Here is a 19,997-nt window from a genome sequence, read left to right as displayed (position 1 = left end):
CATGCTTGGGAGGAACAAGGTGACTTTGGATCTATGATTCTAAAGCTTTCTACCACTGGGGTTTTTCTCCTGTCACATCTGGGACTGTTGTCGTCTAGTAGATAGAGATTGATTGATGTGATAGGTCAACAACTCCATTATCGTTGTATCATATGACTATGAAGACAAATCTACTTTTTAAAGATTACTTTATTTCAGTGTGTCATTTTGCTCTATGGATCATTACATTTTCTTTGCTTTTAACAGCAAGAAATTAATATATTCTTAAAAGGGAAGCATTTGCAGAGTTATGGGGAAGGAGCAGGGGGAGTACGACTAGTTGGATTGTTATTTTAAAGAGTTGGCATAGGCATGATGGGTCAAATGGCTTCCTGCTGTGCAAACTAGATGGACCTTAGTTTTTTTTACCTAGCAATTCCCATGTTCTACCTTCCTACCACCTGAAAGGCAGGTGAAGAGCAAATAGAATTTATGGGTTGTTTGGTGACACAATGTACTAGTGTTCTAGGGGCAGAATTTTACGAGTCGGCAAGCAGGGGCAGGGCCCGCTCGCTGATGCGTTAAATGATGCGCAGTAACGTCGGGGGGATCTCCCAACATCACCGCGCCTGATTTAAATTTTCAGGAAGGCGGGAGCGCAGCGAAATCAGCTGTGCGCCCGCCGACCTGTCAATGGCCAATTGAGGCCATTGACAGGGTCAATTAAGTAATTAAAGGACCTGCCTGTCCAACCTTAAGGTTGGCAGGCAGGCCAGGAGCCCCGGCGGGAACTAGAAAAAACATGAAACCTCATCCACGGCGGGATGAGGTTTCATGTAGGCTTTTAAAAATTTTAATAAAGATTTTGTAGAAATTATGGACATGTCCCAACTTATATGACATTGTCACATGAGGGGACATGTAAGGGAAATTTTATTTTTCTATTTTTGTCTTTTTTACATGTACAGCCGATCTCCCTGAGGCAGCACTTTCGCATGCGCAAAAGAGCGCACTCTCGATTTTGGAATTCCCTGCCCGCACAGGGAGCGCATAGTGCTTCTGTGCGGATGACACGCTGGGCGGCGTTAATTGGCCCTCCCATGTAAAATGGCGGCGCGCCTCCAATCGGGGGCGCCAATCGGAAACGTGCCCATACGCGCCCACCCATCAATTCCCCCCCCCTCCCCCCCCCCCGCACCCCGACGGGGGAAATATTCGGCCCTAGGAATTGTGGCAATGAATCAATTGGTAAATTCATTGAACCCTATAGACCTGAAATTTTCCAGGTGCCATCCCTCGTCTGATGTATTCGCTGATCCCAATTGGAGCAACAGTGGAGCCAAGAATACGAGAAACTGTAGGGCATATAGGGCAAATGCCTTGCTAGTGGTGGGACATACAAGGTGCTTAAAAAGATGGATGCGCTGCTGTGCAGAGTGAAGCTGTACAAACAGCATGAAAATGGGTGCCAAACATGCTTGTTGCAATTATTATATGGGAAACACAGCAGCTGATCTGCACACAGCAAGATCCCACAAGAAGTTAATGAGATAAACAACCAGCTGTTCTGTTGGTTGAGGGTTAAGTTGGCCAGGACAACATGAGAACTCACCTACTGCTCTTTGGATAGTGCTGTGGGACATCTTACATCCGCCTATGAGAGCAGGCAGAGCCTGAGTTTAACATTGCCTCTGAAAGCATTGCACTAAAATGTAAGCCTAAATTATGAGTTCAAGCCTTTAGAGTGGGGCTTGTACCCATGGCTTCCTGACTCAGTGGTGAGAATGTTATCGCTGAGCCAAGGCTGACACCTTATAGTGTTGTACTCCTCCTGCAGTTGCCATGTAATCAAAATGTATAGTGCACAATAGGCTCATAAGATATAAATGTGAACTCTTCAAAATCCAATTTTTAAAATTCCTGCAGAAGCCAGATAGTGCTGAATTCCCAATTATTTCTTCTGTACCTTGAAGGAGTCAATCTGTCAATAGTTACAACATGCAAAACACATCACCTTAGTGAAAGTCACTAATAAAGGCCTTTGAATAAAGGTCAAATTAGGACAATCAGCCAATTAGAATGCAGTGGGTAGCACATCATAATAACAATACATTTGGATTGGTTAATGAAAACAGTACAGCCCAGTTGCCTTCACATCAAAGTGACAAATGTTGAAATTCAGCCCATCATGCCTGTGCTAGCTTGTTAAAAGGACAGTCCTCCCTATTTGTTTTCTTCTTTGAAAAATACTTGAGCTTTAAAAATGAATGCAGCACCATCTAGAGGAAAAGCAAAAGCAGGTCAGCAATTAGAATCTGAAATAGAATTTAATCTCAACTATTTCCTAAGCATCCCCATCCGTCTCAAGGATTCTTGGAGTAGAACAGCAATAACTTAAAAGAATAGTCTAAGCTCATCAGAAAATCGCTTCATTCTTACTGATTGAACATCTATTTAGGCATCAGTGCTTTTTATTAATCAATACACCATTTAATGGGGGTTGTGATTTCTGGTATCTTTCTGGCTTATAGGTGAGAGAAACAATTGAGTTGCTTACCAGTGTTAGCAGCAAAGTAGGGATCTCTTTTTTATTTTCATTCGTTCATGGTCTATAAGGTGAAGCAATCTGCTTAATATTCATACCAATATTTTTTTCTACCATTGGTGAGCATATCCACAAAGTGGTACATTGGAAATATGTTTAATCATTGAATTATACAGCACAAAAGGAAGCCATTCAGCCCATCATGCCTGTGCCAGCTCTTTGAATGAGCTATCTAATTAGTCCCACTTCCCCTGTTCTTTCCCCTCAGCCCTGCATATTTTGCTTTTTCAAGTATTTACCCAATTCTCTTTTGAAAGTTACTGTTGAATCTATTTCCCCCACCCCTTCAGGTAGTGCATTCCAGATCACAACAACTCATTGGGGAAACAAAAATTCTTCTCATCTCCCGCCTGGTATTTCTGCCTTTTTTCAAGAGCTGGCCAGGGTCATCCCGATTCACTATTGAGTTTACTAAGTGAGTGCCCGACGAACATACATGGAGTTAAGAGTAAACAACGACCAAGTTCAGGCCAGACATTTACTGAATGTTTTAGACTGATGTTTCTAAAAATGACAGCAAGGTGGTGCATTGATGCAGGGTTGTGAAGTCACTGACAAATTGTTTTTTATATATAAACTGTTGTTTTGGTACCTTTTTGTGTTGCAACAGTTAGATTTAGTGTGTTGTGGTTATGTGTATGTGTTGGTTTCCCCTCTGAAGCAGAGCAATTTGTGCAAAATCACAATTGTGGTCTCATTGCTGAGCTGTTAGCTCAAATGATACATAATAGTGAGAGTGTGGTCGTATCACCCATCCAGACACATAATCTTCACACGGTGCCAAACTCCAAGCAGCTTAGGCCCACGAAGCCTTACTTACTGAAAAATTGCGGTTTCACACAAACACAAAAGAACCTAAACACAATTGTAGGAAATGCATCCTGGATTTTACTTTAGCTAGTGAAGGCATTCAGGAGGCATTTTATATGATCACTTACAAGAGACTTGTTAAAAAAAATTCAGGCATGTGGTATCAGAGAAAATGGATAAAAAGTTAGTCGAGAGAAATAAAAAAAACTAACTTGAATTTCTAATATCTTTTAAGACCTTAGGATGTCCCAAATGGCTTTACAGCTAATGAAATACTTCTGAAGTGTAGTCTTTGTTACATAAGAAGGAAAGAGTTAAGAAGGATGATGTGAGAAAGATTGGGTGAGATGCATCCTTGGGGTTAGTGCAAGATCCACCTTTGTTCTCGACTGATGGATGTTTTGGTCTTGGTTATAAGGAACACAATCTCAAAATTTACTGTTGCCCCAAAAGCAGGAGGTTTTGAAAACACTGAAGAGGGATGTTAAACAATTCATCAACAGGTTAGCAGAATGAATAAACAATTGGCAGATTCAATGTCATGTGAATAACTGAGAGGTGATATATTTTTGGAGGAAAGCAAGTTTTGGAAGTACACGTTGAATGAAAAAAAACACTAAAGGATGCAATTGGCCCCAAATTGAAATAAATAATCTCCTAAACGTGCAAGGCCAGGTAAATAAAGTCATAAAAGGCCAATAGCATTTTTAATTTTTATAAATAGGGGCATGGACTACAACAATAAGGAAATAACAGTATATTTATACAAAGCCCATGTTAGGCCTGATTGTATAACTGCTGACAGTCAAACAGCCTTTTCCCCTATTTTCTGTATTTTTTTAATAACTAATTTAAAAAAGTTGTTCAAAGAAAATTTTTAAAAGCACACAATTTTTCAAAAAAAATCCCTATGATTTTTTTTTACCCCCTGACTTGCTCTCAGTAGTGTCCTGGGGATTAATTTGCAATTTCTGGAGCCTCCCACCAGGGCAACCCTGATGGGTGACAACCCCAAGTTGGAGGGCAGCTCATTCCTGACGATTGATGGCTGATTCCCTCACATGGACAAGCAGTGTCTCCTTAAAACATCTGGCTCTTGCAACAGAACTTATCTCTGGTAGAAATTTGTACTTATAGTTTGAATAAAATACCACTTCAAACTTGTGATATTTATAATGCAGAGACAAGCAACAACAAAGCAGCTGCTATTATCTCAGTGTAGCATTCCCAGCCCTGTTCCCGCCCCACTCACAATCTATAGCCTTCTGATCTCTCTGAGAGAAATTATGAATTTATAGCAGCAAGTGGTGAATTAGAAAGCAATTTTATCTTTTTTGATATGAGCATGTGTTGATTCCTATCCATTGGGAACAAGAAAACAACATAAAAAATAATGTCCCTTAGGAACCTATCAGCTGGAGGTAGAGACCAGCAGGCTCTTATACCAGCCACCTTTGGAGTTGTAGCCAGAAGAGATGAGGATCGTGATTTGTGAGTGATCTAAAATACAACAGCATTATCAAAGGTGAAACATGCCGAGATCGCTAGTGCTCAGCCCATGCCCTATCTGTGTAATCCTTAGCCTTCATCATTCTGTTCCAGAGCTCAGCAGCTACTCCTGGTGAAGATTCAGAGATTGATGTACCGCGGCAGCAGAGATGAGACAGACAATCAATATAGCACACTCCGAGGATTATGGGTCTGTCTTTCTATCGCTCTGAATAATTTATACTGTTTCATACAATCAATTTCCATTAAGTGAATAACCTATTTTGCCTCAAAACTTCTACCATTTATCTAAATTGTTGACATTACAGAAATCTATGTATGCTCTGGTAAAATACTTAGTACGCATTGGACTACAGAGGAATGATGCATCAAAATCTTTAAACTCCTTGTTCTAACTTTAAGTTTTCTTTATTTTGAATAGTTTCTGAGTGTATATTCTGAGAGAAAGACTATTGTTGTAATTAAGCTCAAGCAAGCTGTTTTTCTCTTGAAATAAATTATAATCCAGTTTATTGAGTGATGTAAATATTTTTCATTATTTAGCAGTGAAGTGTCACAAGAAAATAAGAATTTGGCAACAGAAAGGGGCCACTAAAAGCTCAACAAGATGTCTTTTTGATGCATCAACCCAACTAATTCAAATATCCTCCTTTCTATTGTGTGCCTATCCCTGACATTCGATCTCTTAGCTGCAGAGAAAAATTTGTCAGGTTCCTTCTTAATCATGAAAGCCTCAGTTAAGTCACCTCGAAGACCTCCTCTTTCCAAAAATTGTCAAACCCCATTCCCTTAAACCCACCTCTTGATGTAAGTTCCTGATACACCAAAATGGGCAAAATCTTTAATAAAATGACATTAGTGAGAGTAACACCAAGTAAACTTCTCAGCTGCCAAGGTACAATAGCAGTGCTGGAGGCATCAGCGAGGCTTGCACTGGCAATGAGAGGGTTAACAAGCTTATATCTCTCAATATATTGTTTAACTGATTTGAATGGCATGGGCACAAGATGGAAAATGGTTCTGAATTGTCAATAATTGACTTCTTAATGTACAATTTCATTTGCTCAGGATTCATTAAATGGTCGTGTTGTTTCCGTCATTCTTTGCATTTATATCTACTGTAGATATTTACAGGTTTTTGCTGCAATTAAATAAAATATTTTTATCAAAATATTCAAAATTGTTATGTGTTTCCATACAGCTGTAGACATGTAATGGTGCGTGCAGAATAATAGATCGGTAGGAGGGAACTACAAGGTACTTACAAAATCGAATAATTGAAATAATGCTATAAACCATGAGAGCAAAATTAGTTTAACTTGTCCAGTGAAGCAAGGAGACAATGCAATTTATTTAAGCCACTATAGAACTCCCAGGAAACAATTGACTAGATACCATGTGTAGGAACTTAGCCAGCGCAGCTAATTAGTCCATCCAATGCTGTCTGTGATTTCCTCTCTTACAGAATTTTTTACAACCTGAAGAACAGCCCCCCATCGATCCCAAAGCACCCCGTCTCTCTCGAGCAAGCATATTCTTCGGTCAGATTTTACAGGTGATTATTTCATGCACTTTGGAAGCATCAGCCATTACATAGAATTATGTAGAATTTATAGTACAGAAACAGGCCTTTTGGACAATTGATCTTCCTTTACTATTTGGTGAGATATGGTTGTCACTGTCAAGGCCAGCGTTTCCCATCCCTAATTGCTATTGGGATGGTCTGTGCCGGTGTTTAAGCTACACATAAGTTTCCTCCCACTCCTCTTTATCTCACCGTATTAGTATAACCTTCTATTCCATTCTCCCTCACATGCTTTCCAGTTTCCCCTTAAATACATCTAGGTTATTCACCTCACCTTCTTCCTGTGGTTGCGAGTTCCACATTCTGACCCTTCTCTGGCTCAAAGAAGTTTCTCCTGAATTCCTTATTGAATTTATTATTATTTATGGTCCTAGTTTTGGTTTCCACCCACGAATGGAAATATCTTCCTTACACCTACCCTGTCAAATGACTTCATAATCTTTAAAACATCTATCAGGTCATGTTCAGCCTTCTCTTTTCAGAACAGAGCTCCAAGCTGTTTGATCTTTTCCGATAGATTTAACCTCTCAGTCCTGGTATCAATCCTTGTAATTCACCCTTTTCTTCTCTTATGCTTTGATGTTTTATCAGCATGCCATTACGTTGCTGTGATTTGAACTTTTTATTGTGTGCACAGTGGAAAGGTAGATAACACAAATAGACTGAGTCTTCTGCATCCTTATATGTTCTGAGTGTGCAATGGTGCTGCCCAAGATTAATAACTAGCTCTTAACTATTGCACCAGAAACCATATAGGAACATAGGAACAGGCCCCGGAGCCTACTCTGCCATTTAACCAGATTATGGCTGTTTTGTACCTAAATTCCATTTATTCATCTTAGCTTCATATCCCTTGATATCCTTTCCTAATCCATGAGACCACCACTTGAGACTGCCACAGTTTCTTGTCTATTCCAAAAAGGAGTAAATATTAAATGGTTCAGACCATTACATTCAGGCTAGACCTAATAATCATCTTTATTTATGAGTAAGTTAATCCTGAAATAGTAAGCCACAGGATGTTACCGATATTACAAATACTTAGGAAACAGATAAAATCACACACCAAAGGGTTAAAATATATATTTTCAACAGTTAATTAGACAACAAGGCTTTTGGATATAACAGTTGAGGATCTTCATTGATACAATAGCTGTAGCTGGTTAATGCACAGTTCATACACACCAGAAGGAGCTTAGTTGCTTATTATACTGAACTGAAACTAAACACATAAGAGAAATCTCCAGGATTTAACTAAAAGTCTCTGAACAAAGAGCTGTCAATCAATCAAGCTCAAAAACCCTGTGGTTAGAAAGGATTCAACAAATAGATGTCCACACCAGATCCAAGCCTTGCATACCCAGTAATGCTTTAACCAAGTATTATTTGATTGAAACCCAGGACAAAGCTTCTGCATTTCGACTATTTTCCTGGTTAAGCAACCTGGCCTGGACCATTAGTCTATTTGTTTTTCATATAATTACACTACGTAGAATTTACAGTACAGAAACAGGTTATTCGACCCAAATAGTCAATGCTACAATGTATGTTGCACACCAACGTTCTCCCACTTTACTTCATATAATCTTATCAGCATACCTTCTATTCTTTGCTCCATCATGTACTGATCTAGATTCCCCTGAAATACATATATGCTGCTTACCTTAACCACTCTTTGTGGTAGCGAGTTCCACATTCTAACCACTCTTAGTGTGAAGAGGTTTCTCTTCAATTCCTTATTGGATTTGTTTGTGACTCTTTTATATTAACTATAAATTATATTTTGGACAAGGGAAGTCAGTTTAATCTTAACTCTAGATATCTCAAAACAGCATGGCATAAAATAGAAACACTTCCCTTGTTTGACATAGGATGAAACTCTGCTTTTGTCATAAGACCATGAGACATAGGAGCAAAAATTAGGCCAATCAGCCCATCGAGTCTGCTCTGCCATTCAATCATGGCTGATAAGTTTCTCAACCCCTTTCTCCCCGTAATCTTTGATCCCCTTACCAATCAAGAACCTATCTATCTCGGTCTTAAATACACTCAATGACCTGTCCTCCACAGCCTTCTGTGGCAATGAATTCCATAGATTCATCACTCTCTGGCTAAAGAAGTTTCTCCTCATCTCTGTTCTAAAAGGTCTTCCCTTCACTCTGAGGCTGTGCCATCGGGTTCTAGTCTCTCCTACTAATGGAAACATCTTCCCCACGTCCACTCTATCCAGGCCTTTCAGTATTCTGTAAGTTTCAATCAGATCCCCCCTCATCCTTCTAAACTCCATCGAGTATAGACCCAGAGTCCTCAAACGTTCCTCATATGTTAAGCCTTTCATTCCTGGGATCATTCTCGTGAAGCTCCTCTGGACCCTCTCCAGGGCCAGCACATCCTTCCTGAGATACGGGGCCCAAAATTGCTCACAATATTCTAAATGTGGTCTGACCAGAGCCTTATAAAGCCTCAGCAGCACATCCCTGCTTTTATATTCTAGTCCTCTCGAAATAAATGCCAACATTGCATTTGCCTTCCTAACTACCGACTCAACCTGCAAGTTAACCTTAAGAGAATCCTGGACTAGGACTCCCAAGTCCCTTTGCACTCCAAATTTCTGAATTCTCTCCCCATTTAGAAAATAATCTATGCCTCTATTCTTCCTACCAAAGTGCATGACCTCACACTTCCCCACGTTGTATTCCATCTGCCACTTCTTTGCCCATTCTCCTAACCTGTCCAAATCCTTCTGCAGCCTCCCCGCCTCCTCAATACTACCTGTCCCTCCACCTATCTTTGTATCATCTGCAAACTTAGCCAGGATGCCCTCAGTTCCTTCATCTAGATCATTAATGTATAAAGTGAAAAGTTGTGGTCCCAACACTGACCCCTGCGGAACTCCACTAGTCACCGGCCGCCATCCTGAGAAGGACTCCCTTATCCCCACTCTCTGCCTCCTGCCAGACAGCCAATCTTCTATCCATGCTAATACCTTGCCTCTAACACCATGGGCTCTTATCTTACTGAGCAGCCTCCTGTGCGGCACCTCGTCAAAGGCCTTCTGGAAGTCCAAGTAGATAACATCCATTGGCTCTCCTTTGTCTAACCTACTCGTTACCTCCTCAAAGAATTCTAACAGATTTGTCATGCATGACCTCCCCTTGATGAAACCATGCTGACTTTGCCCGATTTTACCATGCACTTCCAAGTATTCTGAAATCTCATCCTTAATAATGGACTCTAAAATCTTACCAACGACCGAGGTCAGGCTAATCGGCCTGTAATTTCCCGTCTTTTGCCTCACTCCCTTCTTAAACAGGGGGGTTACATTAGCGATTTTCCAGTCCTCTGGGACCCTCCCTGACTCCAGTGTTTCCTGAAAGATCGCCACTAATGCCTCCACTATCTCTTCAGCTATCTCCTTCAGAACTCTGGGGTGTAATCCATCTGGTTCAGGTGATTTATCCACCTTCAGATCTTTCAGTTTTCCTAGCACCTTCTCCTTGGTAATGGCCACCGTACTCACCTCTGCCCCCTGACTCTCTTGAACTTTGGGGATGTCACTCCTGTCTTCCACTGTGAAGACTGACGCAAAGTACCTATTCAGTTCCTCCGCCATTTCTTTGTTCCCCACTACTACTTTTCCAGCGTCATTTTCCAGCGGCCCAGTGTCCACTTTTGCCTCTCTCTTACCTTTTATATATCTAAAAAAAAAAACTCTTGCAATCTTCTTTAATATTACTGGCTAGTTTACCCTCATATTTAATCTTCTCCCTCCTTATTTCTTTTTTAGTTGTCCTCTGTTGGTCTTTGTAGACTTCCCAATCCCCTGGTTTCCCACTGCTCTTCGCCGCATTGTATGCATGAACGTAATGGTGCAAAGCATACATATTGAACATCTGTTACAATCTCGGTAAAGGCCAATAACTTTTATAAAAAGAGATTCAAACTTCCAGTTCCTAACTGAAAGAATGACACAGCAAGATTTCACATTTTAAAACTTTCACTGTAAAAAAATGACTAAAAGCACTATGACAAAACACTACTTCTTTTTGTAGGTAACTTATGCTAAAAAGTAAAGAGAGGAACATTCCCCTTTTATACTAATCACCTATCACACTTTCCCTGGAATTACAGCCCTTTTAGCAAACAGTCCACATTTGCTCCCAGCTTCCAATGGGCTTCCGTATCCCCACTTCACTGAGTAGTAATTTCGAGTGACCGTCTCCAGATGCTTTCCTCAGTTTTCGGAGAGTTCCTTAAATCCACCACCAGCAGTGAAGCTTATTCCTATTAGGACAAATCTCCTGGAATCCTTAGATGGCTGCAGGATGTATCTTTTTGACCAGAGATCTCTCCTGTATCCTGTGGTAGCTCGCAAAGTCACACAGCCATTTTTCTCTGCTGACTACACAAAACCTCTACTGTGTGTCTTTGATATTCATTGGTTTGGAGGGAAGCCTGTAGCCTGATCTCAAAAATGGCTTCTGTTATCTTCCTCCTGGCAATGTGAAACATATTAGGCTTGTATCTAGGTAGAAATGCTAATTAGCTATCTTTGACCTCAACTCCCTTTCACCTTAGAAGTAAGGTTTACAGCACAACTGTTTACAACCGGATATCTACAACGCTTTCTGGGACTTTGGGGGACTCATTGTCTACTCATGTCAAACTCAGAGACTGTTGCCATTGTCTCCAAGTATAAATAAAGGCACCCTCTTTGCAGGAAAATAATTCAAGCCGTCCTTTGATCTCTAACAATCAAACCACCCAGGCTTCCTGTCAGGCAGATGCAGAACAGTTCACAGTGACCCTCTTCATTTACCCTAAGTTTAAGGCTCCAGATCTAAAATATATTAATCTTTTAAAGTTCATAATTGTAACACATCCGTAAGATGTGCAAAGATACAAAGATCAATGCTAAATGTAACAGTGCAGAATGACAGCTTAGTTACATTGGAAAGCTGCTACAGCAAAACTGTAGATTGTATTTGAAAGATCTAATTAAATTTCAGATAATTGCCTGAAGAAGACCACTTCCTCCAGCAAATCTGAAAATAGCCGCCTTGTTTCTTGTTTCTAACTTTAGTATCAGGCTTGATGGGAGGGTTTACACTGAAAGGTAACCACAGTTTTTGTAAGATGTTTGCATTCGAATCACCGATGTATGGGATAGATTGCAAGAACATTTAGCTCACCATTATTACTTGTTTAGTTTGCACTCAGATATTTCTCTTGTAGTATTCATGAAAGACCACTCTGAGCCCCTGCTTACTACTAACTTGCGAAGTACCATGTCCGCTAATGTAGAGCTCAAACAGAAAGACTCATTGTATTTAGCCTATTGCACATGACACATAATCCCTCTAGACTTCAGAAAGCCTCATTAATGGATTTAGTTTAGTCAATCTGGTGTGACCATTATTGGAAAGAAACACTTTCAAATCAAACTGCATGTCTCCCCAGTGCCCTGACCAACCCTGCCCTGGCATAATTAAAAAATACCATCAGTCATTATCACATTGTTGTCTGTGGGAGCTTGCTACGTCCAAATTGGCTGCCAAATTTCCTTTATTGCAATAGCACCTATGGGCCGAATTTTACAGGTCCCAACTGGCGGGTTTCTAGGTGGGGGAGGGCCCGTAAAATTCCCCTGGTGACCTTCCTGTCAACCTCTGAGCTGCCTGCAATTTTATGAAGGGAAGGCAAGGCCTAGGGTGGACCGCTGCCTTCGCACCAATTGAGGCCCCATTGGCACTTAGGGGCCACTTCCCTCCGGCGGGAAGAATTTTGGGACAGGGGAGGCCCAGCAAGTAATCCTGCATGGGCTTTGGGTAGGAGAGGTGGGGGGTGCCTCCATCATTGGCCACTTTCCAGATTGGGCATATTCCCAAGATCTGCCCCTTTCCCAGGTGCTCCCTTCCCGTCTGGCCTTGCCATCACAACTCCAACAACCCCATCCTCCCCCCGGGCCTCCCCTCTCATACTTACCCTGCCACAAGACCCCAGACTTACCTAGTCCTGTGGGCTTCAGCACTTGGACTGGTAGGACTGCTCTGTGGCACTGCTAGGACCACAGAACTGCTGGCCAATCAGATGGCTAGCAGTTTTCGAGGCAGAATTTCCTCCCAAGTGAGTGGCAGAAGTCCTGTTTCCTGCTAATTAGTTAAATGGTTTGCAGGGCTGCTGTGATCAACAGGGATGTACCCGCCGCTCACTTTTTCAATGACAGAGTAACATCTGAAAAATCCTGCCCTGTATTTCAGAAGCACTTAATTGGTTGTAAAGTTCTTTGGGACATCCTGAGGTCATGAAAGGTGCTTTGTAGAGACACAAATTCTTTCTCCTTTCTGTCTTTCTGCCGTTTATATGTGTGGAAATTTCCCAGTATTCTTAGATTCACAGTCAAATAAAAATACAGATTTCTAAATACATTTCCCCTCCCCTAATCCTTTGCTGGATTGTAACTAGGAATTCAGTGAGACTCTGGCTAGAGTCTAAAGATAGGTAACTGGTAGAACTATGATGAGTGGACCCTTGGTCTTGTTTTCCACAGACACAAATAATAACACTTCAAAAAATGAGTAGGAAGAGATTAATCTCACTGACTCTTGCTTACGCACACACAAACACACAATTTTTGCTGATTTACCTCATGCACATTTTCTCTCAGAGGATCAGATAGACTGACCCTGCTCCCTGCCTGCCTTTCACACAACTCCATATAAAGATCTGCATTTTTGATTGGTAGGATAGGAGCTCCTCACCAACTGCCACTGATTTATTCTGCTTCTATCTCAGATGATACACTCTATCATCCACTGGGATCCCATGAATCTTGACCCCAAAAATTAATAATCAAAGATGAGATTCATAGCTTGGTCTCCAGCATGATTGGCCTGCACCAGTGTCTCCAGATATTGCGCTGAATGGGTTTATGTAAAAGGACCCTGCTGTGCAAATGTTACCTTCAAATTGTCACTTGGTGTTCGCCTCCCAAAGTATGTCCAGAATCAATAAAACAACAACTACTTGTTTTTATAAAGAGCGGTTAACATGGTAAAATGTCCTAAAGCACTTCACGGGAGTGGTATCAGACAAAACATGGCACCAAGAAAGAGAAGGTGATATTAGGGCAGGTGACCAAAAGTTTGGCCAAACAGGATGGTTTTTAAGAGTATCTTAATGGAAGGAAAGTGAGGCAGATAGGTTTAGGAGAGAAATTCCAGAGTTTAGAGCCTAAGCAATTGAAGGCGTGAACACCAATGGAGACTCAGTGGAAATCATGGATGTATGAGAGGCCAGAACTGGAGGAGTGCAGAGTTTTCAGAGAGTTATAGGGCTGAAGGAAGTTATAGAGATAGAGAGGGATAAGGCCATGGGGCGGTTTGAAAACAAGGATGAGAATTGTAAAATCGAGGCATTGCTGGACTAGGAGCCAATATAGATCAGTGAGCACAGGAGTGATGGGCAAACCAGACTTGATCACCATCCTTTCCTTTAATATGTGCTCGAGGCATCTCAATGCAGTATTCATATAGCAAGTACCTAATTTGCACCTTAAATTACTGGGCCACTTTTGTTGGTACGCTTCCCTTGCACGATTTGGCTTTGTAACTAGATTTCTTACTTTTTCTTTTCCTCTTGACAGTTTGTCAGTAGGTCTGATAACAAGTACAAGAGAATGAACAGCAGTGAGCGTGTGCGGATTGTCACCGGCTCCCCATCTGGCCCGGCAAAAGCCTCTTTCGAAACTCTGAAACTCTCAGCTGATAAACAGGATGGTAATAAAAATGACTTGCATTTACATAGCAAATTTCATGACTTCAGGATGTCCCAAAGCACTTAATAGCCAATGAAGTACTTTTTGAATTGCAGTCTTTGTTGTAATGTAAGAAACATGGCTGTCAATCTGCAAACTCCTGCAATCAGCGATCAACCAGATCATCTATTTGAGTAATGTATAGTTGTTGGCCAGATACCAAACTTTGTTAGTCCTTCTCACAGAAACTTGCAAGACTCTTATACAAAAACTAAGATAAATTTGTCCTCCCCATTTTACTTTTTTTTTGTTGTTGAAGATGTAGATACAGAAAGTGACATCAAGAGGAGTTTCAGCCTGATCCCGTACAGCCTGGTCCATCCGTACCACATCCAGCAGAAACGCCCTGTGTTGTTCTCACCCACCTCATTTGCCAAAATGCTGGTGCAAAAGTTACTCAATTCTGGAGAAGCCATGGAGTTTGACATCTGCAAGTCAGGTAAGGTTGTGTCATAAAAGCAAAGAACTGCGGATGCTGGAAATCCAAAACAAAAACAAAAACAGAAACACCTGGAAAAATTCAGCAGGTCTGGCAGCATCGGTGGAGAAGAGCAGAGATGACGTTTCGAGTCCTCATGACCCTTCAACAGAACTAAGTATAAATAGGAAAGGGGTGAAATATTAGCTGGTTTAAGGGGGGGGGGTGTTCTTATCCCAACACCGCCCCCCCCCACCATCCCTTAAACCAGCTTATATTTCACCCCTTTCCTATTTTTACTTAGTTCTGTTGAAGGGTCATGAGGACTCGAAATGTCAACTGTGCTCTTCTCCACCGATGCTGCCAGACCTGCTGAGTTTTTCCAGGTATTTCTGTTAAAGTTGTGTCATGCCTTGGCCACAAATGTTTCGAACAAACAGGACAGTGAAACCTGCTCACTGAGCTAACACTTCTAACCAAAACTGAGTAAACAAAGAGAAACTACATTGGCACAGAGGTTAGTAAGCAGAGGACACATATTTTAAGGTAATTTGCAAAACAAATGGAGAAGAGATAAGTAGTAAGCATTTTTCAACATTGAGTTATTACACTCTGGAATGCACTGCCTGAAAGGGTGGCAGAAGATTGAATAGTAACTTTGAAAATTTAATTCGATATATACTTGAAAAGGAAGCTTTTTCAGGCTATGGGGAAAGAGACTGGGGGATTGGGGCTAATTTGATAGATCTTTGAAAGAGACAGCACAGGCACAATGGGCTGCACGTCTTCTGTGCTGTATGGTTTAAATCCAGCCATGGTGGTTGGGATGAAAGTACCCTTTCTCTGCCGGCTCTAAGATTCCTACTTGAAAAGAGTTTGTGCAATCTCAGCATAGATCCTGGTGCATCACTTGAGGTCCCCAAAGAACCCAGTGCAATTACGGTAGGAGCAGAAGTGGGAGAGCTTGGGATACACAGGAAAGACAAGCTAGTTGTAGCTATGATATTCTTCACTTCTGTTGATTCATGCAATGGAAAGTGTAAAAGGAATGTTTTTACATGCAGGAGGATGAAACTGTGAATGAACTGAGCCATTGATTGTAAGTGTAATTTGGAAAACTACTGTCAGTGTGATCCCATAGAAGAGCCAATCCATTGGCTATATTGACTGTCCTGTTGGATTGGCCCATGTGAAGACTTATCATATTTTAATTGTAAAGATTCAGACTTTAACTATGAGTGAGTGACAAGTGCATTCACAGTCGTGCTTTCAATATATTATTAATGAAGTTATTTTTCATCAGGATGATGAGAATCTATTTTGACATACAATGATGATATATACTTGTTCTTGTCTGGTCCTTTGAGGCAGTTAGCATTCCTCCTCACTGCTCAATTGAAATACTGCTTGCATGATGTTTAGTTGTGGTAAGAGTGTTTATATTCTCTTGAGTTTCTTCCTTGAGCTGTTCAGTAAGTCCTGGGCAGGAGCATCGCCAGTCTCCTAGTTCACTGCCTGCAGGCTTCTTTTTTTGCATGCGTAAAGACTGAAGTCTCTCTATTTGGTTGGTTCATTTCCTGCAGGCCGCTTGGCACATCTGGAGGCATCAGTCTCAGTTTAGCTATCAGATGCATTGGTATGTTGCGAAGGATGCAACATACAGGTTTCTTTTTTAAAAGGAATAATTTTGTTCTTACGCTTTCCTTTACAGATCCTCGGTGGTGCCACTACCACCATGTCTCCTTGTGCAATTGAGGACAGAATATCCTGGACTCATGCACACTGTTCTGTGGCTGCAGTTACACTATCTTTGATTATTTTGTACTGGCTTGGCTTCCACATGGTCCAGTTGATCTTGCGGGGCTCCCCTCCCCTTCACATCCACCTTCATAAATCATTCGCCCTGCCACACAAAAAAACTAGTGAACTGCACACAATAGGGGTTTGGATATTGTCTCCTTACTCTTTTGCTGCTGCGGCTACCCATCTACCCGAATCTACCTTTTGACAAAAGCAAAATACTGCAGCTGTTGGAAATCTGACATTAAAAAAAAACACAGAAAATGCTGCAAAACACTCAGCAGCTCTGGAGGCAATCTTGAAGAGAGAAGCAGAATTAACATTTCAGGTCAACGACTTTTCGTCTGAACTGAGAAAAGTTAGAGATTAAACAGAGCAAGGGAAAAGGAGTAGGGGTGCAGATGTAAGAACAAAGGAGAAGGTCTGTGGAAGGCAGGATTGAGTGAATGAGAAAAGGGATGAGGGTACAAGGCAAAAGGGGGTGCCAATGGAACAAATAAAAGGACAAAAGATGTGTCCAAAGGAGGTATAAATGATAACAGCAGAACCATTACTATAACCAGCTGCCTGAGAAAATGGGAGCAGTGATTATGATCTGTAGTTGCTAAATTCAACGTTGAGCCAGGAAGGCTGTAAAATGCCTAACCTATAGATGAGGTATTGTTCCATGGGTTTCTGTTGAATTTCACTGGAAAAGTGTCAGAGCCCAAGGACAGAGTGATATGAAAATGCTTGTAAATATTTTATCCCTAAATTTCCATGGGATTCTCCTCCCATTCAGCTATAATTTTGATGCGAGATCAGCAAAATCCCTGGAGAGATTGGGTACAAGGCTATTTTAAGCCTCATTATGGGAGATTTGAATTGAATGACAATGCGCTTTGGAATCATGTGACAGGAGTTGACATGAAGAGGTGCTGACTTTGTTTTTAACAACTAGTTTGTTGCAGTTTTTGCTGTAGTGGCAGAGTGGCTTATTCACCATTTCTTTGACAAGACAAAGACATCATTGACACCTACTGACGGATTCTGTGAATTAGTTGATGAACTGTCTGAGACTTTGAAATAGAAAATGATTGCTTTCAGTTTTAAGTGGTTGCATGGAAGCTACTCATTGAATTCATGGCAGATTCTGGCTCAGGCTTAGCCTCAGTGTTTTGCCTGCCTACCATCTGCTGAAAACTCCAAGGCTTTATTGTTATTTCAAAATTTGTCCCTGAGAAAGAAATGTGATCTGACACCACAGTCAACCAATTTAAACCAAAATATAAACTGGCCTAAATTTCCATCCATTTTAATGTGACTAGGCTCAGGTCAGCCAACAAGGAAAGTGACATAAAGATAAAAGCAAAATATTGCGGATGCTGGAAATCTGAAACAAAAACAAAAATAGCTGGAAAAACTCAGCAGGTCTGACCGCATCTGCAGAGAGGAAGACAGTTGATGTTTCGAGTCCGTATGACTCTTCATCAGAACAGTAGGAAAATGACGTGTTGACTTCACACAAGTTTGACAGATGTAAAAGGACGAATGAAGGCCACACTAGTGCCATTGGCTCCAACTTTTTGAAACTGGATGCAAGCATTCATGAAATGTAATATGTAACAGCAAAAGTAAACAAGATGAACAATTACAATTTAGTATCTTAATCGCATGATAACTAATTGAACAGGCTGGGGCACATTTTCCAGAAAGTATAAAGCTGAGGGAGGCCTGATCGAGGTCTTTAATATTATGAAAGGGTAGATGTAGAAATGATCTTTCACTTGTGGGGGAGACCATAACTAGGGGCCATGATTGTAAGCTAGTCACATGGAAGAGAACAGCAAAAATGTCACGTATGTTGGACATCTTTCACCAGCGTTGCCTACACAACATCATGGACATCACATGGAGAAAAAACATCACCAATGAAAGCAGTGCTACAGAAAACTGGTCAGAAGCATCTTTGGGACATCATGACAGAGAGACAACTGAGACTGACCGGACAATTATTTCGCCTCACAGATGTACACCCTGCCAGGGTGGCAGTAGAATGGATACCACCAGATGGAAAAAGATGATGAGGTCGGCCAAAGAAGACCTGGCAAAGTACATTTAAAGAGGACCTTCAAGAGCGAGACAGCACCTATGCTGGATCAAAAGAAATTGTAATGGACCAGGGCCGGTGGTGGAGCCTTGCTGCCCGTTATCCTGCAAGGGGCTGGAGGAACCAAGTCTAAGGCCGGGATTTTCCAGCTTCATCGTGGGCGGGAGCTTCCGTGGGTGAGTATTCGCCCCAGCCAGAAGTCCATTGACTTGCGGCGGGACCGGAAGATCCCGGCAGCAGGCGGGTGCGGAAAATCCCGCCCTAAGTCTAAATAAGTGACTAATTACTCCCTTAGGGAATTCAGGAGAACCTGGAACTCACTATCACAAGGAGTGGCTTGAGGAAAATAGCAAAGACGTGTTTAAGGGAAAGCTTAAAGAAGAAAGATATAGAAGAATATGCTGGAAGGATATAGAAGAATACGCTGATAGGGATGGGAAGAGGCTCGTGTTGATCATAAACACCAGCTTGGACCAGTAGGGCTAAATGGGTTTCTGTGTTGTAAGTTCTATTTAATTCTTTGTAATAAAAATGAAGTTTCAGTCAATAAGTCATCTGCAAACTTAGAAGAAAAGGAGCTTTGCCAATGGTTCATTTGACAAGTGCACATATTGGCTGAGAAGGTAATAAAAACAAAAAATGCTGGGGAAAGATTTTCCCCCCGTTTGGGGGGATGTTCAGGAGCGGGCGCGGGCAGGCATGCCTCCGATCGGCACCCTCGATCGGGGGGGCGCGCCGCCATTTTACATGGGCGGGCCAATTAAGGCCCACCCAGCGTGACATGCGCCAGGAAGTGCTATGCGCTCCCTCTGCGGGCGGAGGGGGGGGGTTCCCTAGCCAAGAGTGCGCCCTTTCGCACGTGCGCGCGAAAGAGCGCACTGATCCCCCTGAGGCTAAGTGCTGCCTCACGGAGATCGGCTCCAAATTTAAAAATGTTAAACAAATGATAGCAAAATTTCCCTGACATGTCACCTCACGTGACACTGTCACATGAGTTGGGACATGTCCATCACTTTCACTGAAACCTTTATTAAATATTCAAAAACCCTCATGAAACCTCAACCCGCCCGTGGATGAGGTTTCATGCTTTTTCTTAAGCCCGCCAGGGCTCCTGGTCTACCCGCCAACCCTAAGGTTGGACGGCCAGGTCCATTAATGAGGTTAATTACTTCTTAAATGGCCTCAATAGGCCGTTGACAGGTTGGTGGGCGCACAGCTGATTTGGCTGCGCCCCCACCAACCTGAAAATGAAGATGAAGCAGGGTGACATCAGGAGTTCCACCCAACGTCATCCCGGATCATTTTACGCGTCGGCGAGCGGGCCCTGCCCCCGGTCACCGACCGGAAGAGCCTCCCCCTGGAAATGCTCAGCAGGTCAGGCAGCAT

The 19,997-nt window shown here is 41.9% G+C and overlaps 1 protein-coding gene across 1 annotated transcript in view; it reads left to right on the top strand.

The window, feature by feature from the left end:
* Nucleotides 1-19,997, top strand: part of card11 (caspase recruitment domain family, member 11) — a 225,828-nt gene that overhangs the window by 193,379 nt on the left and 12,452 nt on the right. Inside the window, exons 19-22 of the mRNA XM_078558591.1 lie at nucleotides 4,997-5,093; nucleotides 6,369-6,458; nucleotides 14,134-14,266; nucleotides 14,564-14,743. Of these exons, the coding sequence (XP_078414717.1) occupies nucleotides 4,997-5,093; nucleotides 6,369-6,458; nucleotides 14,134-14,266; nucleotides 14,564-14,743 (500 nt within the window). The remainder of the gene's footprint in view (nucleotides 1-4,996; nucleotides 5,094-6,368; nucleotides 6,459-14,133; nucleotides 14,267-14,563; nucleotides 14,744-19,997) is intronic.

The sequence above is a fragment of the Cetorhinus maximus genome, chromosome 15 (genome assembly GCF_964194155.1).
Source record: "Cetorhinus maximus chromosome 15, sCetMax3.hap1.1, whole genome shotgun sequence".
Taxonomy (NCBI): Eukaryota; Metazoa; Chordata; class Chondrichthyes; order Lamniformes; family Cetorhinidae; genus Cetorhinus; species Cetorhinus maximus.
Note: the sequence above shows the minus strand (reverse complement) of the source record. Positions and strands in the feature narration are given on the sequence as shown.